This window comes from Anabas testudineus, chromosome 15 (assembly GCF_900324465.2).
Source record: "Anabas testudineus chromosome 15, fAnaTes1.2, whole genome shotgun sequence".
In the NCBI taxonomy this organism is placed as follows: Eukaryota; Metazoa; Chordata; class Actinopteri; order Anabantiformes; family Anabantidae; genus Anabas; species Anabas testudineus.
Window position 1 is genome coordinate 6,230,037 of NC_046624.1, and position 17,645 is coordinate 6,247,681.

The 17,645-nt window shown below is 41.3% G+C and overlaps 1 protein-coding gene across 3 annotated transcripts in view; it reads left to right on the forward strand.

Annotated features, from left to right (window-relative positions):
* Positions 1–17,645, forward strand: part of LOC113158955 (signal-induced proliferation-associated 1-like protein 2) — a 73,717-nt gene that overhangs the window by 24,464 nt on the left and 31,608 nt on the right. For all 3 annotated transcript variants that reach the window (XM_026355359.1, XM_026355358.1, XM_026355360.1), the window contains 7 exons: positions 2,825–4,599; positions 7,863–7,996; positions 9,291–9,479; positions 13,515–13,689; positions 13,866–13,969; positions 15,109–15,266; positions 15,909–16,485. In XM_026355359.1, coding sequence (XP_026211144.1) covers positions 3,090–4,599; positions 7,863–7,996; positions 9,291–9,479; positions 13,515–13,689; positions 13,866–13,969; positions 15,109–15,266; positions 15,909–16,485 — 2,847 coding nt within the window. In that variant the 5' untranslated portion in view covers positions 2,825–3,089. The remainder of the gene's footprint in view (positions 1–2,824; positions 4,600–7,862; positions 7,997–9,290; positions 9,480–13,514; positions 13,690–13,865; positions 13,970–15,108; positions 15,267–15,908; positions 16,486–17,645) is intronic.

Sequence of the window (17,645 nt, forward strand, 5' to 3'; positions counted from 1 at the left end):
GGAAAGGGAAACGCAGACCACCAAGTTAACTTGTTTACTCTGTCCCGTCTTAGATGTGAAATAAAGGCCAGCTTCCCCCTTCTTGACCCCATGTAGCAACACAAACAGTGAGAGGTTGAACAGTATGAACACAGACTGGCCTCTTGCTTCTGTTTCTTTTTTACTATGTTTTTACTACCAGTGGGAAAGAGATTGGAGGTAAAACCATGATGTTATATAACAGCAAGGAATTTAAACAATTGTAAATGTGAATAGTTTTTCAATAATATAGCTCTAAAGGAGGTATTTTTTATTTATTTATTTTTTTTTTACAAACAAAGGTTAGGCTGTTTTTGTCAGATTACAGTATGTCAGTTTCTATGTTCTTCCTGCTCTCAGTCATCCGTAAAACTGTGTCGGAGTGTCACCAATGTTGTTTGTACAGGTGGCACATAATGCTATCACTTGCTCTGAGGCTGGATTCACACAGGCATTTGCCCTGCGTTAACACAACACAAGGGGCTATATTTGCGGAGGCATGTTGTATTGGTGGGGATGTGATCGATCAATATGACTGCTGCAGTCACCTGTGCTTCCTGTCATGTTTGGATAAGAGAACTGAGATGACTAGACAAACTTAAAATGAGTGTTCAGCTGCAAGAATAGAAAATACAAGGAAAACTACTTAGAGCCATTTTTCCAAGATTCTTTGTTTGTTTTGGTGATGGGATACTTCACTTCGAGGTGGATGGATATTTAGTCTTTGAAGCAGTAGGCTCAGTATAGGTCACATTTCCCCTCCTTTTGCTTCTTCAAATCATGAAATAAAACTGCCAAAGATTAGGGACCGTAATGTCCTTTGAAAGGTAAATAAGGTAAATTTATTTTACTCTTGCCCACATTTACACATATAGTGTCATTTTTCACAGGAAATTTTACATTGGTCCCAGCTGACCTACTCACATGCTTATATAATTTATGTTTCAAACACCAATCTACAAGAGTTGACTATACTTAGGGAATGAGAGAATTTACTTGTAATTCAGGATTATTTACTGTATTTAAAATTACATCAAAATCAGCCTAATTCTCACACAACACAATATCTTCATGTTAAATCCATAAATGAAGCTATGTTCACTACCAGGCCAATGTTTAAAGGGAAAGGGAGGCTGTTGGATGATTTAGCAGTAGACCTAATGGAGATTGTATCATTATCAAGTCTGTTCTTACACATTTGGGTCATGCATGCATTAACCTGTATTTGGCCCAGGCAGAGACGCATACTTTATTATAACAGTGTTTGCGACTTGTCCCAAGTGTATTTGATCAAGTGTGGCTTGAAGCAAATCTTGATGTGGCCCACATTTTTATCCCAAAATAATTTATCCTCCTCCTTAACAGTTAAGGACAGAGAAATGTAAACCGTTCTCAAGGAAATTAAGATATCCTATTAAAGTGGACCGAGGTGAACACCAGGCAACACAGTCTTATGACTGACAGAAGTATATAGAATCAGTTCCATGTTTTGTTATGTAGAGGGTTTGCTTTATAAGTCATGTGGTTTTCACATGATTGCAGTAGTTGGATAAATGAGGCACATCATTGTCTAAAAGAACAGGAAAAAACATTTAGGTCAATATTAACACTCAAGGCTTCTATTGCAGCATGGTGTCATCTTCTCTGCAGAAGTCAGTGTGGGAAGAGATGATTTCTGTGTAAGTCCCTTAGTCCCATAGGACTGTCAAGCATACCTAATGACATTGGAAGGGATCGATGAGAGAGGAACTTTCTTGTATTTCCTGGAGTTGCTCATTTCCTCATTGCTTTTAGAATTAGTATACAGTGCAGTCTTTGTTTGTTAGGGACTTTATTGCATTGTCCGTGTCGAATCGTTTTCCACAGTTATATTACAGCCTATATTACCAACCTGGTGTGTGTTTAGCAAAAGTGTACACATGGCAGTCATACAGGGACATTATTTATAGATAAAAATGGAAACCATGTGGGTTTGCAGCATGTGTGTGTCTATGTGACATCTAAAATACCCAAGAGGCAGCAAAGCTACATTTCAAGGACAAACTGGCCAGAGATTTTGCCCTCCTCGCTTTCCTCAGATGTTCAGGTTAATAAATAAAACTGCTGAAATGAGCCTTTGGACTGTTTTATTTCCCTAGTTAAACAAAACTAAGCAAGGGGAAAGGATAAACGGCAAACTTTCTTCTCTGAAGTTAAAATAGTAGAGCTGGCTACAACTTAATATTGCAGTGAATTGTATTGCATTTCTGTTTTTTGTTTGTCATAGCCAATTTACCTCACCAGGTCCTTGTTAATTTTAAGCCTAACCAACTACATTACATAAAAAGGAAGTGGAATTGGCGTTAAATATGTAAAACTATCCCTCCTGTATAATCTGTAGGCTTGATGATGCTGCAAGCGTTTGGATCAGATATTGGTTCATGTGAACGTTTAGCTGAACATCTGCCTCTTGTTGCAGTAATTTGCCTCACCACCATCTGTTAGGCATTGTCTGGAAGCACCAACAAAGTTATATGTCTATCTTGTTATAAACCCATAATGGCACCATCTCCTCTCAAATACACTAATTAGCCATATTAGATTATATGTTCAACATGGTTCCAAAAGTAATACAGCTCTACATACCTCTTGGTAGGAGTTTATTACAAGATAACTGGGTACAGGCAATGTAGGTCAGCAGTATGATCATTTTTATAACTGAACTGAATGTGCTATGTTTTGGGGTCATTTTGAAGACTAATGAAAGTATCTAGATTACAGTGTTCTAATCAACTCACTCTTTCTGTGTTTTGCTTCTTTGCCATAGATCCATCACTTCCAGCTGTTGTTCTACATTGGTGGCATGCCGTGAGGATCCACTCTGCTGTGCCTCAGCACTGCTCAGACACTTGTCCTTGACATCCAAATGCTACGTGTTGATCGTCATGCCAGCCGCTTTCTGTGAGTTATGACGGCGGCTGCTTCATTGACTCAGGAAAGAGGTTCCTCATCCATTCACCAGTCAGCAAATCACATGATGTAATGAAGAAGTGTCCTGAAAGTGTGCTCTTCAAGGAGTCTGCCAGCAGGATATGAGTATTTTGAGCCCTGTGACAGATAACAAATCAAACCTTGTGGGAATTGTGGGAGGCCCAGAAGAATACTCTAAAGCCATGCAGTCAGAGGAGCTATTCAACAGAAAACTCAAGGCCCTGAATGGTAGCATGGGACCACCAGGCTCCAACATGCAGGGGAAACCTGATGGTGCAGGCAAAACTAATGGTACACCAGCCATGCCTAAAATGGGGGTCAGGGCCAGGGTGTCAGAATGGCCACCAAGAAAAGATGGATGGGACGGACGGCCTTCACCAAACTATCAGAGTGTAATACCAGTATTTCAGAATGGCCAGCAGGAACATACTGTGGAAATACTTGAGCAAGGTGACACAGTCTGTCTAGAGGTAGACTATTCTGACAAATACATATTGAGTGACCTACTCAGCCACTCCCCACTGAAGGGTCTCCATCCTATCCGTCAACGCAGCAACAGTGATGTCACCATAAGTGACATTGACTCGGAGGACATAATGGACCAGAACGCAGTCAATCCAAACACTGGGGCCTCACTTCACCGTGAATATGGAAGCACATCCTCCATTGACCGTCAGGGCCTCAGTGGGGATGGCTTCTTTACTATGCTTAGGGGCTACCGGGTGGATAACCTGGAGCACCGTAGTGTACCACCTCTCGGTTTTCCTGAGTTGTTGCGCTGTGACACTTCCCTTTCCCCAAGCCTGCAGACAGCAGCCCAAATTGCAAGGGGTGAGATTGTCCACATTCCAGGCTATGACTACATAGATAGTTCTCTTCTCTATAGCCGGGAACGAGAGAAGTCCTTCATGAGGCGCCTCAAATCAGAGTCCTCTGAAACGTCCCTGTTCAGGAAATTGCGGACCATAAAAAGTGAGAGTGATGCCTTGCGGCTCTCAATAGAGGATGACCGACGACCTCTGAGTTTCCAAAAATGCTTTGCCCACTATGATGTTCAGAGTGTTCTTTTTAACATCAGCGAGGCAGTGGCAAGCAGAGCTAACCTCAGTCAAAGGAAGAACACAACTACTGGGGCTTCGGCTGCCTCAGCTGGAGTTGGGGCTGGAGCTACTGGGGGGGCTGTAGGTGGAGCTGGACCTGGACCAGGGGCAGATGGTGGAGCAGCAGGATGTAGCAGTGGAAACGTCCCTTTGTTTGAGTCTCCACTAGGCAGCAGGGAAGACTTGAACCCAAAGGAGAACCTTGACGTTGATGAGGGTGACGGGAAGAGTAACAACTTAGCACTGAGCTGCCCGCACTTTCGCAATGAGATTGGTGGTGAGGGTGAAAGGAAGATCTCCCTCTCCAGAGTCAACAGTGCCAACTACAGTGGTGTGTCAGAGAGCTGTTCTTTTGAATCATCTTTAAGCTCCCACTGCACCAACGCAGGAGTTTCTGTACTGGAGGTGCCTAGAGAAAATCAGCCAATCCACAGGGAGAAGGTCAAACGCTATATCATTGAGCACATTGACCTTGGAGCGTACTACTACCACAAATACTTCTATGGGAGAGGTAAGGAATCCCTGTGTAATGTGTGTAATTTGTGTTTATTGAGATATATACAGTGATGATACAGGAGGGTCTGACTGACTCATTTTTTAGGATTATTCGACTTTCCTAGCTAAATCCATTTTCTTGAAACAAGATGCAAAATGTGAGAGAGGGTTCCAAGGGTAACAGCCTCCGCACATAGGGTCAGATGTCTCGACGGCACAGTTATTTTTGTAGGACCAGATGAAATGAGGTTCAGAACAATAGCAAGCTTGTGTTGGGTGTGAGGGTGTGTGTTTCACTTCCTCGGCAGAGGAGCGGTCATGTCCTCCCTGTGATATTGCCCTGAACCCTGCAGAGAAGCTGTGATTAGTCATGTGAGAAAAGAGAGGTGAGCGCGGGGGTGTATTGCAGCTGTCGAATGAAATTTTAGGGTCAGCAAAACCACACCAAGGTCCCAGTTCCTCTCATTAAAACACTTATGTGACTGACACTAGTGATGCAATGCTGACCCTGACCCATCAGTATATTATCCATATCTGTTTTCCCACTGTCTGTGCGCCTGCACCCGCTTCTCTCAGCAGATTGAGTTACCCATTTTTAAGCTCCCCAAGAAAACAGTTGCTTCACCTTTTACACTCAGAGATGCCTGAACTTCTTCAAAAGATATTACAATATTCCTCAGTGCGGCAGTGTGTGAGCTCACTCGAGGCTTGATGTCTCCATTCAAGGTTAATGAGACCATTACAGATCTACTCTACTCTACTTACAGTGCATTTGAACGTACCACGGAGGTTATTCCAACAATCTTGACTGTGAAATGTTTCTTCACTCACTACAGTACTCATTGCAAAACTGGTGTAGTTGCATTATGTATTTAACCTCTTTCTTTGGCAATGCAGGTCAATGTATAATTGAAATGCCCTGGGTTGCTGTCAGTTTAGTTTTGATGTTATAACCTTTACAGAAGATGCATTTTTTGCCGCATGTGGACTTAGCCCTTGCCCTTTTTTTCATGAAGTGTTGTATTGGAGAGACAAGTCTGTCGTCACCCCTGCCTCACTGCAAACAGAAAAACAGGCACATACTTGCGGACACATTCACACAAATATGACCGCATGTTACCACTTTAGGGCAAGCTTTTCTCAACCTGTGTGGAATATTGATCCTATTGATTTTCTAAAGCCCTCCTTCCTTTACCAGTGAGAGTGTTTCTTTCCAGGCTGCCCTAATGGACAGAATGCTTCATGCACACCCACGGGCCATGCCTTGTGACATACAGGTCGTTCACATGCAGTGTAGGACTTTTAAAGATTTCCAGGAAATTTCCTTAAAGTTAGGTGACAAGAACAGGAAAGGAGGCACTATTTGTCATTACAATCAAAGTCATCCCTTTTGCAACCTTTGGCAAATTGTCAAGAACAAGTGATGAGCACCAGTGAGGCACTGCAGAAATGTATTGACAAAAAAAATCCCCTACAGTGAACACAGTCTCTCTCACTGTGCTGTTAGTATTCAGATGCCAAATTGTTCCATTCAAATAGATGGCCTTCCTACCACCATTTAACCTTATGCCTCACAGAGCATTTACCCTCAGTCCACTGTCCCTGACAAGCCATGCATTCCTTAGATGTTTAACCCCATATTGCCCGTGTACTGCTATTATTCATGCTGAGATGCACTTTGCCACAATGGTTTATGCCACTGTGACAGGAACCAACATTTATTTATATTTTCACTGCATTTTCTAAGTGGCATAGATGTAATGCCCAAACATCTGCAGAAATCTCTTTGGGCTTTCAGTGCTTTGAATCCCTGCTGAGGTTTTTCTTTTGTTGTCTGCTAAACCCAGGTATTTCTCTCCAGCTTTAGGCTGGATTAGGTGTCGTTTGTTTAAGGTGCTGCTGTGTGTGTGCAAAACGCTGTTCCTGTCCATCTCCTGAACATACATACACACAACACAAAAAAACACTGTTAGACTAATGTTGTTTAACTTATTTTTGTGTACAATTTTTTTATATTGTACAATTTAAATTATTTTCTTTAATATATTTTGAGTCTTATTGAATGCAGTTATAATGGATTTCTAATTGAACACCTTTTTTGTCAAAGCAGGAATTAGTACTGGTTCTTATTATTTCAACCATTTCTCATTAGACAGAGGAAGAGTGCAAGTTTCCCAGAAATGTCTGCGTGACTGCCAAGAATACTACCAAGAAATTAATTCAAAAGGGATAAAGAGAAATTCTGACCTACAGTCAGTGGGGTCCTTGAGATATCATAACTACTAATCTCATAATGGATTAGAGGTACCTAGTGTGCAAATCCAACCCTATATGGCTACAGGTGCCAAATTTGAAACTAAACACACAGACAGAACTTTGTTGTTGACTGAACTGACTGACAGATGGACCAACTCACCATTATCATCAACAGGCCTGCTACAAAAAGAAATTCTGAATGAAATAAGTTTTAACCAACAAACCATATACAGAAGTCCATGTTTTTTTCTGTCCACAAACTCTTAAAAATTCTTCTGCTTCTGTTCTACTAAAAGCTACAAATAGGTCCTGACCAAAACCACAAGGGCCGTCCTGGTGGCTTTGTGGTTTAAGGCATATTTAACTATTTGTCCTGGGTTTATATGTAACCAGGAAATGTTGTCTTGTCTGCTTACTCCATATTTTCTTCCTAGCTTGGCTACAGTGTCAAAAGCTTTTTTTAAATTTATTTAACTTACTAAGTGTTCTATTGTAGTTCTGGGTGTCTGTATTATATACATGTGTGGGTGTCTTTAAATACATCATTTCAAAATGGAAGTTGTTTCATACTTTGATTTAGACTGTCTGACAAAAGCACCAAATCTATCTTTAATACTGAACATAAAAACATTGTCTGTATCTGGAATTTTATTTTGATCAACATGTTCCTGTATCTGGGTCAGTGAAGAGTCACAGAGGGTCAAACTTTGCAGTGTTGAATTTTTTTATTTTTTTTATTTACCACGACCCAGCCAAGTGAATCAATTTCAAATCTCCACTGGGCACCTACTTCTCTCTGTAGTCAGTGTCACAACTTGGTCAAGACTCGTCCACAAACAATTTGTGGATGATTGATAAGTATGTAGACTCAGTTGTATAAATTGATACCAAAAACTTCAATTTATACTTTGAATAAATAATTCTCAAATTGTTGTGTGTGCACACACAAAATCAATTTCCACAACTTTAAGTGTCTTTTGAAGTGTGTTTATTTGTGTTTGTTTTTTTTACTTGTTACATCAGAGCATCTGAACTATTTTGGAGTAGATGAAAATCTGGGACCTGTGGCAGTCAGCATTCGCAGGGAGAGGTTGGATGATGGGAAGGAGAAAGATGGAATGCAGTACAACTATCGGGTCACCTTCAGAACCAGCCAGGTAATCGTGTACACTTCTTTTACACTATATCTTAGCACAGAACTTATATAAATGCATGGTGAGAGAAAGCTGCGTGATTTCCATCACCTTGTTAAGGCTGTGTTCAGTAGCTTAAACATGCTTTAAAAGGATATTTGTCATATTTCTCGTTCATTGCGTTCAGCAAGGCATGGGTCACTTGGCTCAGGGCTCAGTCAAGCGGTACAAGAGTGTGGCGATGCTTCAGTACCCCTAAAAACAGAGGGAGGCCTCTCACTGCTCTCTGTTCCTAAATCTGCTCCTAGCACCTTAATGTGTCCAGTGATTCTGAGCAAGTTGTGACTCAGTTGACCAGTCACGCAAACAGTGGTGCAGTCAGAATTGGTGTGATAGCCCCTCGCTCACCCCCATGTGCGCACACATGTGCATACACATGCACACGCAACACGAATAATCCACAAACTGAGATGCATGGTCTCATGGTCCCTGGTGGTACAGAAAGATCTCAGTGATTGATGCTTGGTGGTCTCACCCACTGAATAATTCAGGTGCAACAGATGCGTAAGGCAGCGAAATGTCACTGATATCCAGCACCATTTGTGGTTTAAAGCACCACTCCCGCGATAAAACAATGTATCTGGGTCATGGTAGTCCTGCAAGTAGCACGCAGACAATATTGTAACTCCCCAACCACTGGAGCGTTTATTTGCACATACTTCCACCAGTTAGACTGAGCTTTTGCTGCCTCCCTGGCCCACTATGCCTTCCACTCTGAGTCCGTTAGGTAACCTGCTTTCAGGAAAAGCCTCGCTGTCGGACAGCTATTGACTGCTGACATTCGTTTCCACAGGCTGAGCTGATGGAAAAAGGAGTTATGGGCATAAATGTATCTGGTGTTGCTAACAACACTACTGGCTTAAAGAGTGGGTGTTTTAAAGCTGTTTGGGTTAATGGTTACGGGCACATTAATGTTCGTAACAGTAAAATACCACTTAACATCTTGTGCTCAGTTAGCCTATCTTAATTATTTAGAATCTGGGATCCTAATGCCTTCCACTGGAGTAATTGCCCTGGATCATAAGGCACAACATAAAAGGATATTATCACTGGCTGACACAACAGCCAGCATGTCAGCCTGGTTTGCATTTCCAGATTTTGGCAGATTAAATTAAATCACTTGTCCACAGATAAATTAGACATGTATATGAGAACATACCCAGACATAACACATTGTACAAGGGGCCATTGGGGCATCATGAGGCACACAACCATCAGTTGATTTAATTAAGTGGATGACAATTTTCTCTAATGACAGCTGACCACACTCCGTGGAGCCATCCTGGAAGATGCCATTCCATCCACTGCAAGACATGGGACAGCTCGCGGCCTGCCACTCAAAGAAGTGCTCGAATACGTCATCCCCGAGCTTAATATCCAGTGTCTGAGGCAGGCTATCAATTCCCCTAAAGTCCCAGAGCAGCTCCTCAAGTTGGATGAGCAGGGGGTGAGTACATCGTGGTGTGGTCATTTCTCAATGTTCATGTTGATTATTATGTGCAATATCATAACTTGGCAGAATGTGGTGATTTCCTGTTAAAAGCAAAAAACACTCCCCACTCCAAACATATTTCTACTGATCTCAGTATGCTGAATAATATTTTGGATGAAAGTAATGGAGAACTGTATTTATATTATATTTATATTAGATATATCTGTCTGTCTTTCTGATATTTGTATCAGCTATAGAAGTAAACTGGGGAGGGATTAATGTCTGATAGCGGGAACCTTTGTCCGATATGTGGGCTGCTTATTATAGATGAATACAGCCTCCCAGGTGGAGGCATAAGACAGCCAATATCACACTTAAGTAGAATCAATATGAATCCCACACTCTCTGCAGCCAGCATCGACTACTTTGACGCACTCTGTCCGCTGATAGGACACAAGCTGAAATTACTCACTTTTGACAACTTAGTTCATCTTAGAGTAGGTGATTTAATATTCTGCCTGGATGGTAGAGGATGTCATCCTGCATTATCTCTTTTTGAGTGAAATGGCTATTAGTGATATGGGCTCTCTATATTCACAGGTGTCAGAGATGGATTCATTGTATGATCTTAAGGTCTTTAATTTCTCATCTAATGAAAGCGCAAGCTGGAAAGGAGCATGAGGGGATTAGCTAGTGCTGTACTTTTTGTTTTACTATCTGAGAATGACTGCTTATTAGTGTAATTACATTCGTTAGCATGAGCCCGTTCTTCTAATTGACAGGGGAAAGGCTCTTATAATAGAAAGTGTCAGCCATGTCCTTCTTGTATATTAAGATTTTGTTTCACACATAAACAAGAGCAGTGTAGTGTCCTCTCCAAAACAAGTTAAATGCACTTAAGGTAATGACACACTTTGTGTCTCCAATTATCGTAAAGTCACTTTTTAAGTAAGTGCTCAAGGATGTTATTTCTTTCGGATCTCAAGGTCCCAATACGTGACTTTGTTCACCTGATGTACAACTCCCCATGCACTTGCTATGAGGGGCTATCTGCAGATACAGACAGACAAGCTGACACATAAGGGGGGGGAAATGCATTTAACTAATGTACGACACTACTTTCAGGATGAGAGGCCATAATAAGTGGGGCTTAAAGCTCTTCCATCTGGAAGTTGTCCTCACAGACCTCAAACCAAACACCAAGTGCAGGCCAGTTTTATATTTGGACATCGTTATTTTTGTGCACTCCTGTTTTAATCATTAATGTTATGCTTGCTGTGCAAATGTTAAAATGTCAGGCACCCAATAATCTACTTTTTAACTAAGCTGGACTTTCATCACCCCTGTAATGAGGAAGCTAATAATAAACAGAAAGAACTGAGTTAAGAAACCTGTCAGACCTGTTTTTGTTTATTTGAGAGCATCATTTTCTTTAACCACATGTACAATGCTTTATCTAGTCTTCTGTTTTTTGTATCTGAGTATGTGTATGAAAGGTCTTCTTTGCTTTAAACAAAAGGCATGCCTGCTGAGTGAGAGTGTCCTGGAGCAAGACAGCCTTCACAGTTTCCTCAGTTTCCAACAGTTCTGCAGAAACAATATCCTGAAAGCAGTTCTGTACATGGGCTGTAAGAGGAGAACAGAGCATATGCGAATATATTTTAGATCACATTGTTGATCACAGTGAACTGACTGTGTGCAGATGGGCTGGAAAAAGCATTTAGCAGTTAATTAGATTTGGAGATGTGATTGTGGTAGAAATCACAATTGATACATTTTCTTAGATAGCTGTTGATGTAAAATGTGTATCTGCTGTTTCCATCTAAAGTATAAAATCTGGAAAATGACAGAGTTATTGTTGTAATGGAAAGTTTATCAGCTGCATTAGTTTCCAAATTAAAAATGTCGTTTTCGGCTTGAATTTATAATTGCTGATAATAACATCCAGGAGCAGAACAAGATAAAGGATAGCGTGCTGGTGTTATTACCATTCATAATAGTGTTTGAAGAAAGTAAAGACAACATCAAGGACTTCAGAGAACGGCTACTAATCTTTCTATTGCAATAATGCTAAACAAATGACCCATTTTCCTAACCTAGAAAGACATTTTAGTTTGGGTGTTCTGAAGCTAAGGACTAGCAGCATGGCTTTTTTAAGTTTTGTACCTGCACAACCAAACAGTTAAAACTCCTTTACAGATTCATAAATCACTCTTGAAGCCCACATTGAAATAGCAGTGGTTCAGGTTTAGATGTTTTATTCCACGTCAAACTATACTGTCTGATGAACTTGGTTTTCCCACTTTCCATTGGTCTTTTTAGTTGTCGTTGCTGTGTGCACGAGTACTAATACCCAAAAACAGCAATAAGTGGTGTGTGATGGTGCATGTTGATTTTGGCAACCATATTTTGCATTACTGCTGCATCAGGACATTGCAGTGCAGACAGATGTCACAGAGATGTTGTGTTACTGCTGCTGTATCCCTCAGGTGCATTCTCCAGGGGGAACGTTGTCCTCATTTCTCTCTTTACTCATTAAGGATCTTTCCATCTTTGCTGTTTTTTCCCTTTTTTTTTTTTTTGAGAATGAGCAAGGCAAACAATTTTCAGCACCTCTTAGCACTGGACCACAGGAAAAGAAAGATAAAGAGAGAGAAAATGACTGTTTTCCAGCCAGTGGATTATTTTAGCTAATCACGTAATGTCGTTTTTAGAAGTAACTACTCTAGCTTATCGGAAGCAAAAGAAAAACAAAGACAGTTACACAACTCAGCTTCTCCTCAGGACCCTTACTCATCTGTGTTATGTCCTGATGTGTTTGCACATTCCAGGCAGTGTCAAATTCACACTAAAGGGCAATGTGATTGGCCTTGCCATCGGCCAGTCTGTTAAGAGTAACAGGGGGTTAAGTGAGCCCATATAATGCAGGATAAAAAATAGAGGACCACATCATTGCACATCATGCCATTTCCACAGGGTTTGATGGTATAATAGCTTTCCGTCACCGCAGGTGCTTTTTTAGTGCAGAGCACGGTGCCTGATAGAGGAAGTCACCATGACAACAGTGTCAGGGGCACACCATGAACTGATAACCTGTAATGGAGAAAAAAGACGATTTCAAATTGTTTCAGTGTATATTTATCATTTGTTGGCTTTCACATTGAGAGAAACCTTTTCATCTTGCTGTATTGACACACTGACCTCCGGTCAAGCTCTAGGTGCTGTCCTCAGCTGTGAATATTGGACAACAGGTGCCACAAAAACATTCTGCTTTGACTGTCTTTCTTGGCTGGCATCCGGAAGCTGTAAGCCATAAAAGATTTATGTTGGTAGAAAGGGCTCTCGCACCCACAGTGCAAGAATATCCACTCTGGATGTTTTATTTCTGTCTTCTCATGCAGAAAGTTCATGTCAGACCTGTCATTTCCAGATAGTGTTTCTGCTTTCAGTTAAAACCTGTGAAATTTGTCTGGCTTGTCTGTGTCTATGAATTCTCTTTTTTGTGAATAAGTCACACATCTTATTGAGCCACTCTTTGTTAAACAGTGAATGCTATTAGTGGCATGTCCAAGATCAATATTGTTATTCACTGCCACTTACTAGTCTTTCACTGCTACACTGAGGACTTAAACAAACAAAAGTATTGCTTAAGAAAGCCATCTTCCTTTTTACAAAACATTAAAATGTTATTGCTTGCAGCCCATATAGTTTTTTGCCATAAACTCAAGCTATTCTGCTGTATGTAATTTTTTCCCTTGTTGCTCCAGCACTCTTAAGTAGTGCTGTTAAATAGCAGCTAATAGCTTGGCTTGATTTATGTTCTGCTCAGAGCTTCTGAGAGTTCTTAGCCTGGCTTCACAAAAGGGGATTTCAGCTCTCTCCTAGAAAGGTTATGAAGGCCTTCGCATTAGCTGTGACATGATGGAAAGGGGGCACTCATATGCTGTGAGTGCATAATGTGCACCATGTATGAGGGTGGTGTGTGATACCTATCAGCGTCAGGAAATGATACTTACTCACTGAAGTGTCTGTATATGATCCTTATTCCAGCTAAGTTTCCAGCACAAGGTGGGAGTGCTTTACTGCAAGGCGGGCCAGAGCACAGAAGAAGAGATGTACAACAACGAGAGTGCTGGACCAGCATTGGAGGAGTTCTTAGATCTGCTCGGCCAGAGGGTGCGCCTGAAAGGCTTCACTAAGTACAGAGCTCAGCTGGACAACAAGAGTAAGATAAAACACACCAAGCTAAACATTCATCTACTGCAAGCCCACACACTTCCTGCTGAGTTCAGATTTCTTAAGCCTATATATCTTTAATCTTGCTTTCTACTCAATTACATCATTGCACTAATACAGTGGCCTTTACAGACGAGACCTTGACTGCCTTGTTCTTTGCTACAGCTGACTCCACAGGCACACACTCCCTCTACACCACCTATAAGGACTACGAACTGATGTTTCACGTGTCTACCATGCTTCCCTACACACCCAACAACCGACAGCAGGTAAGTAAACCTCGTGGACTTTCCCCTCCCACAGTGCACCTTGTTTGCTTTTCGGTGAGCCTTTATCTAATGGCGGTAATAAGTCCCTGAGCTGCTTTCTTTTAGGATATCTTTAATATAGACTCCTGCCAATCTTCCCCTGAGCCCACGGTAATGACCTATCTGTTAAAAGCATGAGTATTGCCATGGTAACGGTGCCCCATAGTAAAGCTTTAATCAATGCATCCCCAGGGGCTGGACCTGATGTGGTATTAAATGGGCTTCGGTGTCTGTCTGCGCTAACAAGTGGAATTAAGTGGATGTAGTGGACTGGCGAGCGCTGGCCCGATAAAGCCACGATTTGAGGTTCAGTCTCTGCGCTGCTTGTATGGAAGCACTATTTGAGCTTATAGTAAAAGCAGTGGGTACAAGCCTGCAGAGATACAGTATTCACTGAAGGGGATTTTAAATCAGTGTGTTGAATGGGACTGAATCCATAGTGAAGCATAAGAGACAGAATCTTCCATGTACATCTGATTGGCAAGATTTAGTCAATTTCTTGCTTTTCTGTTCCCCCTCTCAGTTGTATTTGTTGGAAAGGAATAGTTTTGTTTAATCCCTGGTGGTAATCGTCCAGCAGGCACAAGCAGAGCTCGCCCCACTCATCCCTTCTTCCTTTCCAATTTTCCTCTCTACTTTCTAATCTTCCTTGTTTTGCGCTTTTGGTGACCCTCGCTCTAAACTCTGTAGCAAATAGAGAATGAGGTTAACTATCTGCACAATCCAACAATGCAACCAGACTAAAATGGGGAAGTATGTCTTCTTCAACCCAGAAACCTAAATTGTGTTGGGTGAAGGCATCATTTCTACTCAAAAAGCTGGGAATCTGTCATTGATCAAACCTTTGTTTTCAGAATGTTGTACAGATGCCATAGACATCACCTTTAGATGTGATGGTAAAATACTTGTGGGGAATGACGCTATAAGGAAGGTCTGTTGCCACAGTATTCTCAAAAACTGCTCTTCCGTATAGGCCACTGAGGTTCACCAATAAATGTGTTTTTAAAACCTTGTATTCTTGAACTGTAACTACATTATTTTTATCCTTTATGAAATGTCTGTCCCCTTTTATTTCACTCAATTTCTCTCTCTTTCTATAGTTGTTAAGGAAGAGGCACATTGGCAATGATATCGTCACCATAGTATTTCAGGAGCCCGGGGCTCTTCCTTTCACTCCAAAAAACATCCGCTCTCATTTCCAACATGTGTTTGTCATCGTCAAAGTCCACAACCCTTGCACTGATAACGTCTGCTACAGGTAAATGGAACAAACGGGTACCTGCCTGCAAGGCTCTGTCACAGCTATTTTATTTAGGCAGATGAGTAAAAACACAGAATCTGAATGTGGTGGCATTTAATCAAACCGCTAAATATTTGAGCACTTCAGCAGGGGACAAGAAGCAAACTATTATACTTAAGACAATTTAGGGGAATGTGTTTATCTTTTGATGTGCTCTGCATAAATGTTTTCATGCCAAATTGCTCTACATGAACTTTTAAGAGCACTTAATTTGAAAGAATAATAATAATAGCCTGCTGAGAGCTTTCTGTGGTTTCTGTCATGACTCTGTAGTAATGTGCAGGAATCACAAGGCTCTTTTGATCTGTTCACTGATGATACAGTGATTATCTTCAGAGACACCTTCAAATTATGACTTGCGACTCTCTCCTCGAGTGTTTCTGAAGTCGAGGTAACTCCTGTTAATAACATAGCATTTGTTGAGCAGAATGAGATTAGTCTGAGCTCTTCTGTCTTTTTCACAAGAAATAATTTCTATGAAAGCCTTATAATTTCAATACCCTTTAAATGATTGCTCATTATACCTTCAGTTCAACACTCACATCTTTCTCTTAACTGTCACTGCTGCATTTGATTTATTCATTCCAACCTGTTTTTCAGTGTGGCTGTGTCCAGATCTAAAGATGTGCCTCCGTTTGGGCCCCCTATTCCCAAGTCTGTAACTTTCCCTAAGTCAGCAGTATTCAGGGACTTCCTGCTTGCTAAGGTCATCAATGGAGAAAATGCCGCACACAAGTCAGAGAAGTTCCGGGCCATGGCGACTCGTACGCGGCAGGAGTACCTGAAGGACCTGGCAGAGAACTTTGTTAGCACCGCTACTATTGACTCTGCTGTCAAATTCAGCTTCATCACCCTCGGAGCCAAAAAAAAGGAGAAGGTGAAGCCCAGGAAGGATGCACATCTGTTCAGCATGGGAGCCATCACCTGGAGTGTCTGTGCCCGGGACTTTGGCCAGTCAATGGATGTGGACTGCTTGCTCGGCATATCAAATGAGTTCATCATGCTCATTGAGGAAGAGTCAAAAAATGTGGTCTTCAACTGCTCGTGTCGCGACGTCATTGGATGGACCTCAGGGATTATGAGCATTAAAATCTTCTATGAGCGTGGGGAGTGTATCATGCTTTCGGCTCATGACAGCTGTGGAGAGGACATAAGGGAGATGGTCCAAAGAATGGAGGTAAGACTCAAATGTAATAGTATAGTCATTTTCAAGGTCTTGAATGTCAGCTGGAAAGACCAGCTGTGCCATTTCGAAGGAAGCATAATACGTTTTGAAACATTGCGTCCCACTCAGAGGAAGTAATTCATTCTGTTTACAGTGTGTGTGGTTAATTGAGGGTTTCATCTTAGTTTGACGTCCAGTTTATTTTTGATATGAACACTTTACAGTAGAAACAATTAAGTTGTCATATTAGTGAAGTGTCAAAACTGTTTTAATGGATTGGTTAAGTTGCAGCTTAGTTTGGCAGTTTACACAAATGTACTGACTGATGATGATGACGCCTTTCTCTGTTCAAAATGGCAGTGAAACACAAGTGAGGAAAGGAATCCCCCCGTAGTAGTTGTAGTCCCATTATCAAATAAATAAATAATTAGAGTAAATAATTAGAGTAATAATTTGTTTTGAAATGACTTCACCAATGTATCTTGGCTAAAAGTAACTCAAGGATGAGACGGGGTGCAGTAGTATGTCGTCAGGCTCAGCCATTAAATCCATTATGACTCTGTTTCACACATAAGCTGCATGGCATATGAAAGAAAATGGCTGCCTTTATTCTAAATGGAGCAGTGAGGCGTTTTACTTTGGGATAGTTGTGGTCTCTCTCTGGTGGAACAATGCATTCTGAAAATATTGCTTTTGCCACTGTAGCTTTACTACTTACCACAAAGCTTGTTATTTTATTCTCATCATTATGTCGGCAAGACTGTTGCTTGCTTAACCTAAATGCATCCTGTCAAGTCATGTGTTTCAACCCTATACTGAGCCTCTGCTATTTAATTTTCTTTACTTGTGTTTCTTTCACTGCCTTTTTCCACAGGATTGTAAATGTGTGGCTTACAGAAATAACCCAAAATGCCCACCTGATCCTCTTTGGGTTGTAAAGAGACAGGAGTGTCATTTAAATATGAAACTGTGAGGTGAAATCAAGCAGTCCGGAGAGGAATGCAGACCTCGTGTCGTCAGCTTCTTTCAGCAGACTGTTCATTTAATAGAGCGAAAGCTGTGATGTGATTTGGTGCATCCTTGTATTAGTGAATGTCTGGGTCGCATTTACAGAAGGGGGCAGCTTAAGCAGGACACCAACCCAGTTTGGAAGGGGAGGAGAAAAAGCACAG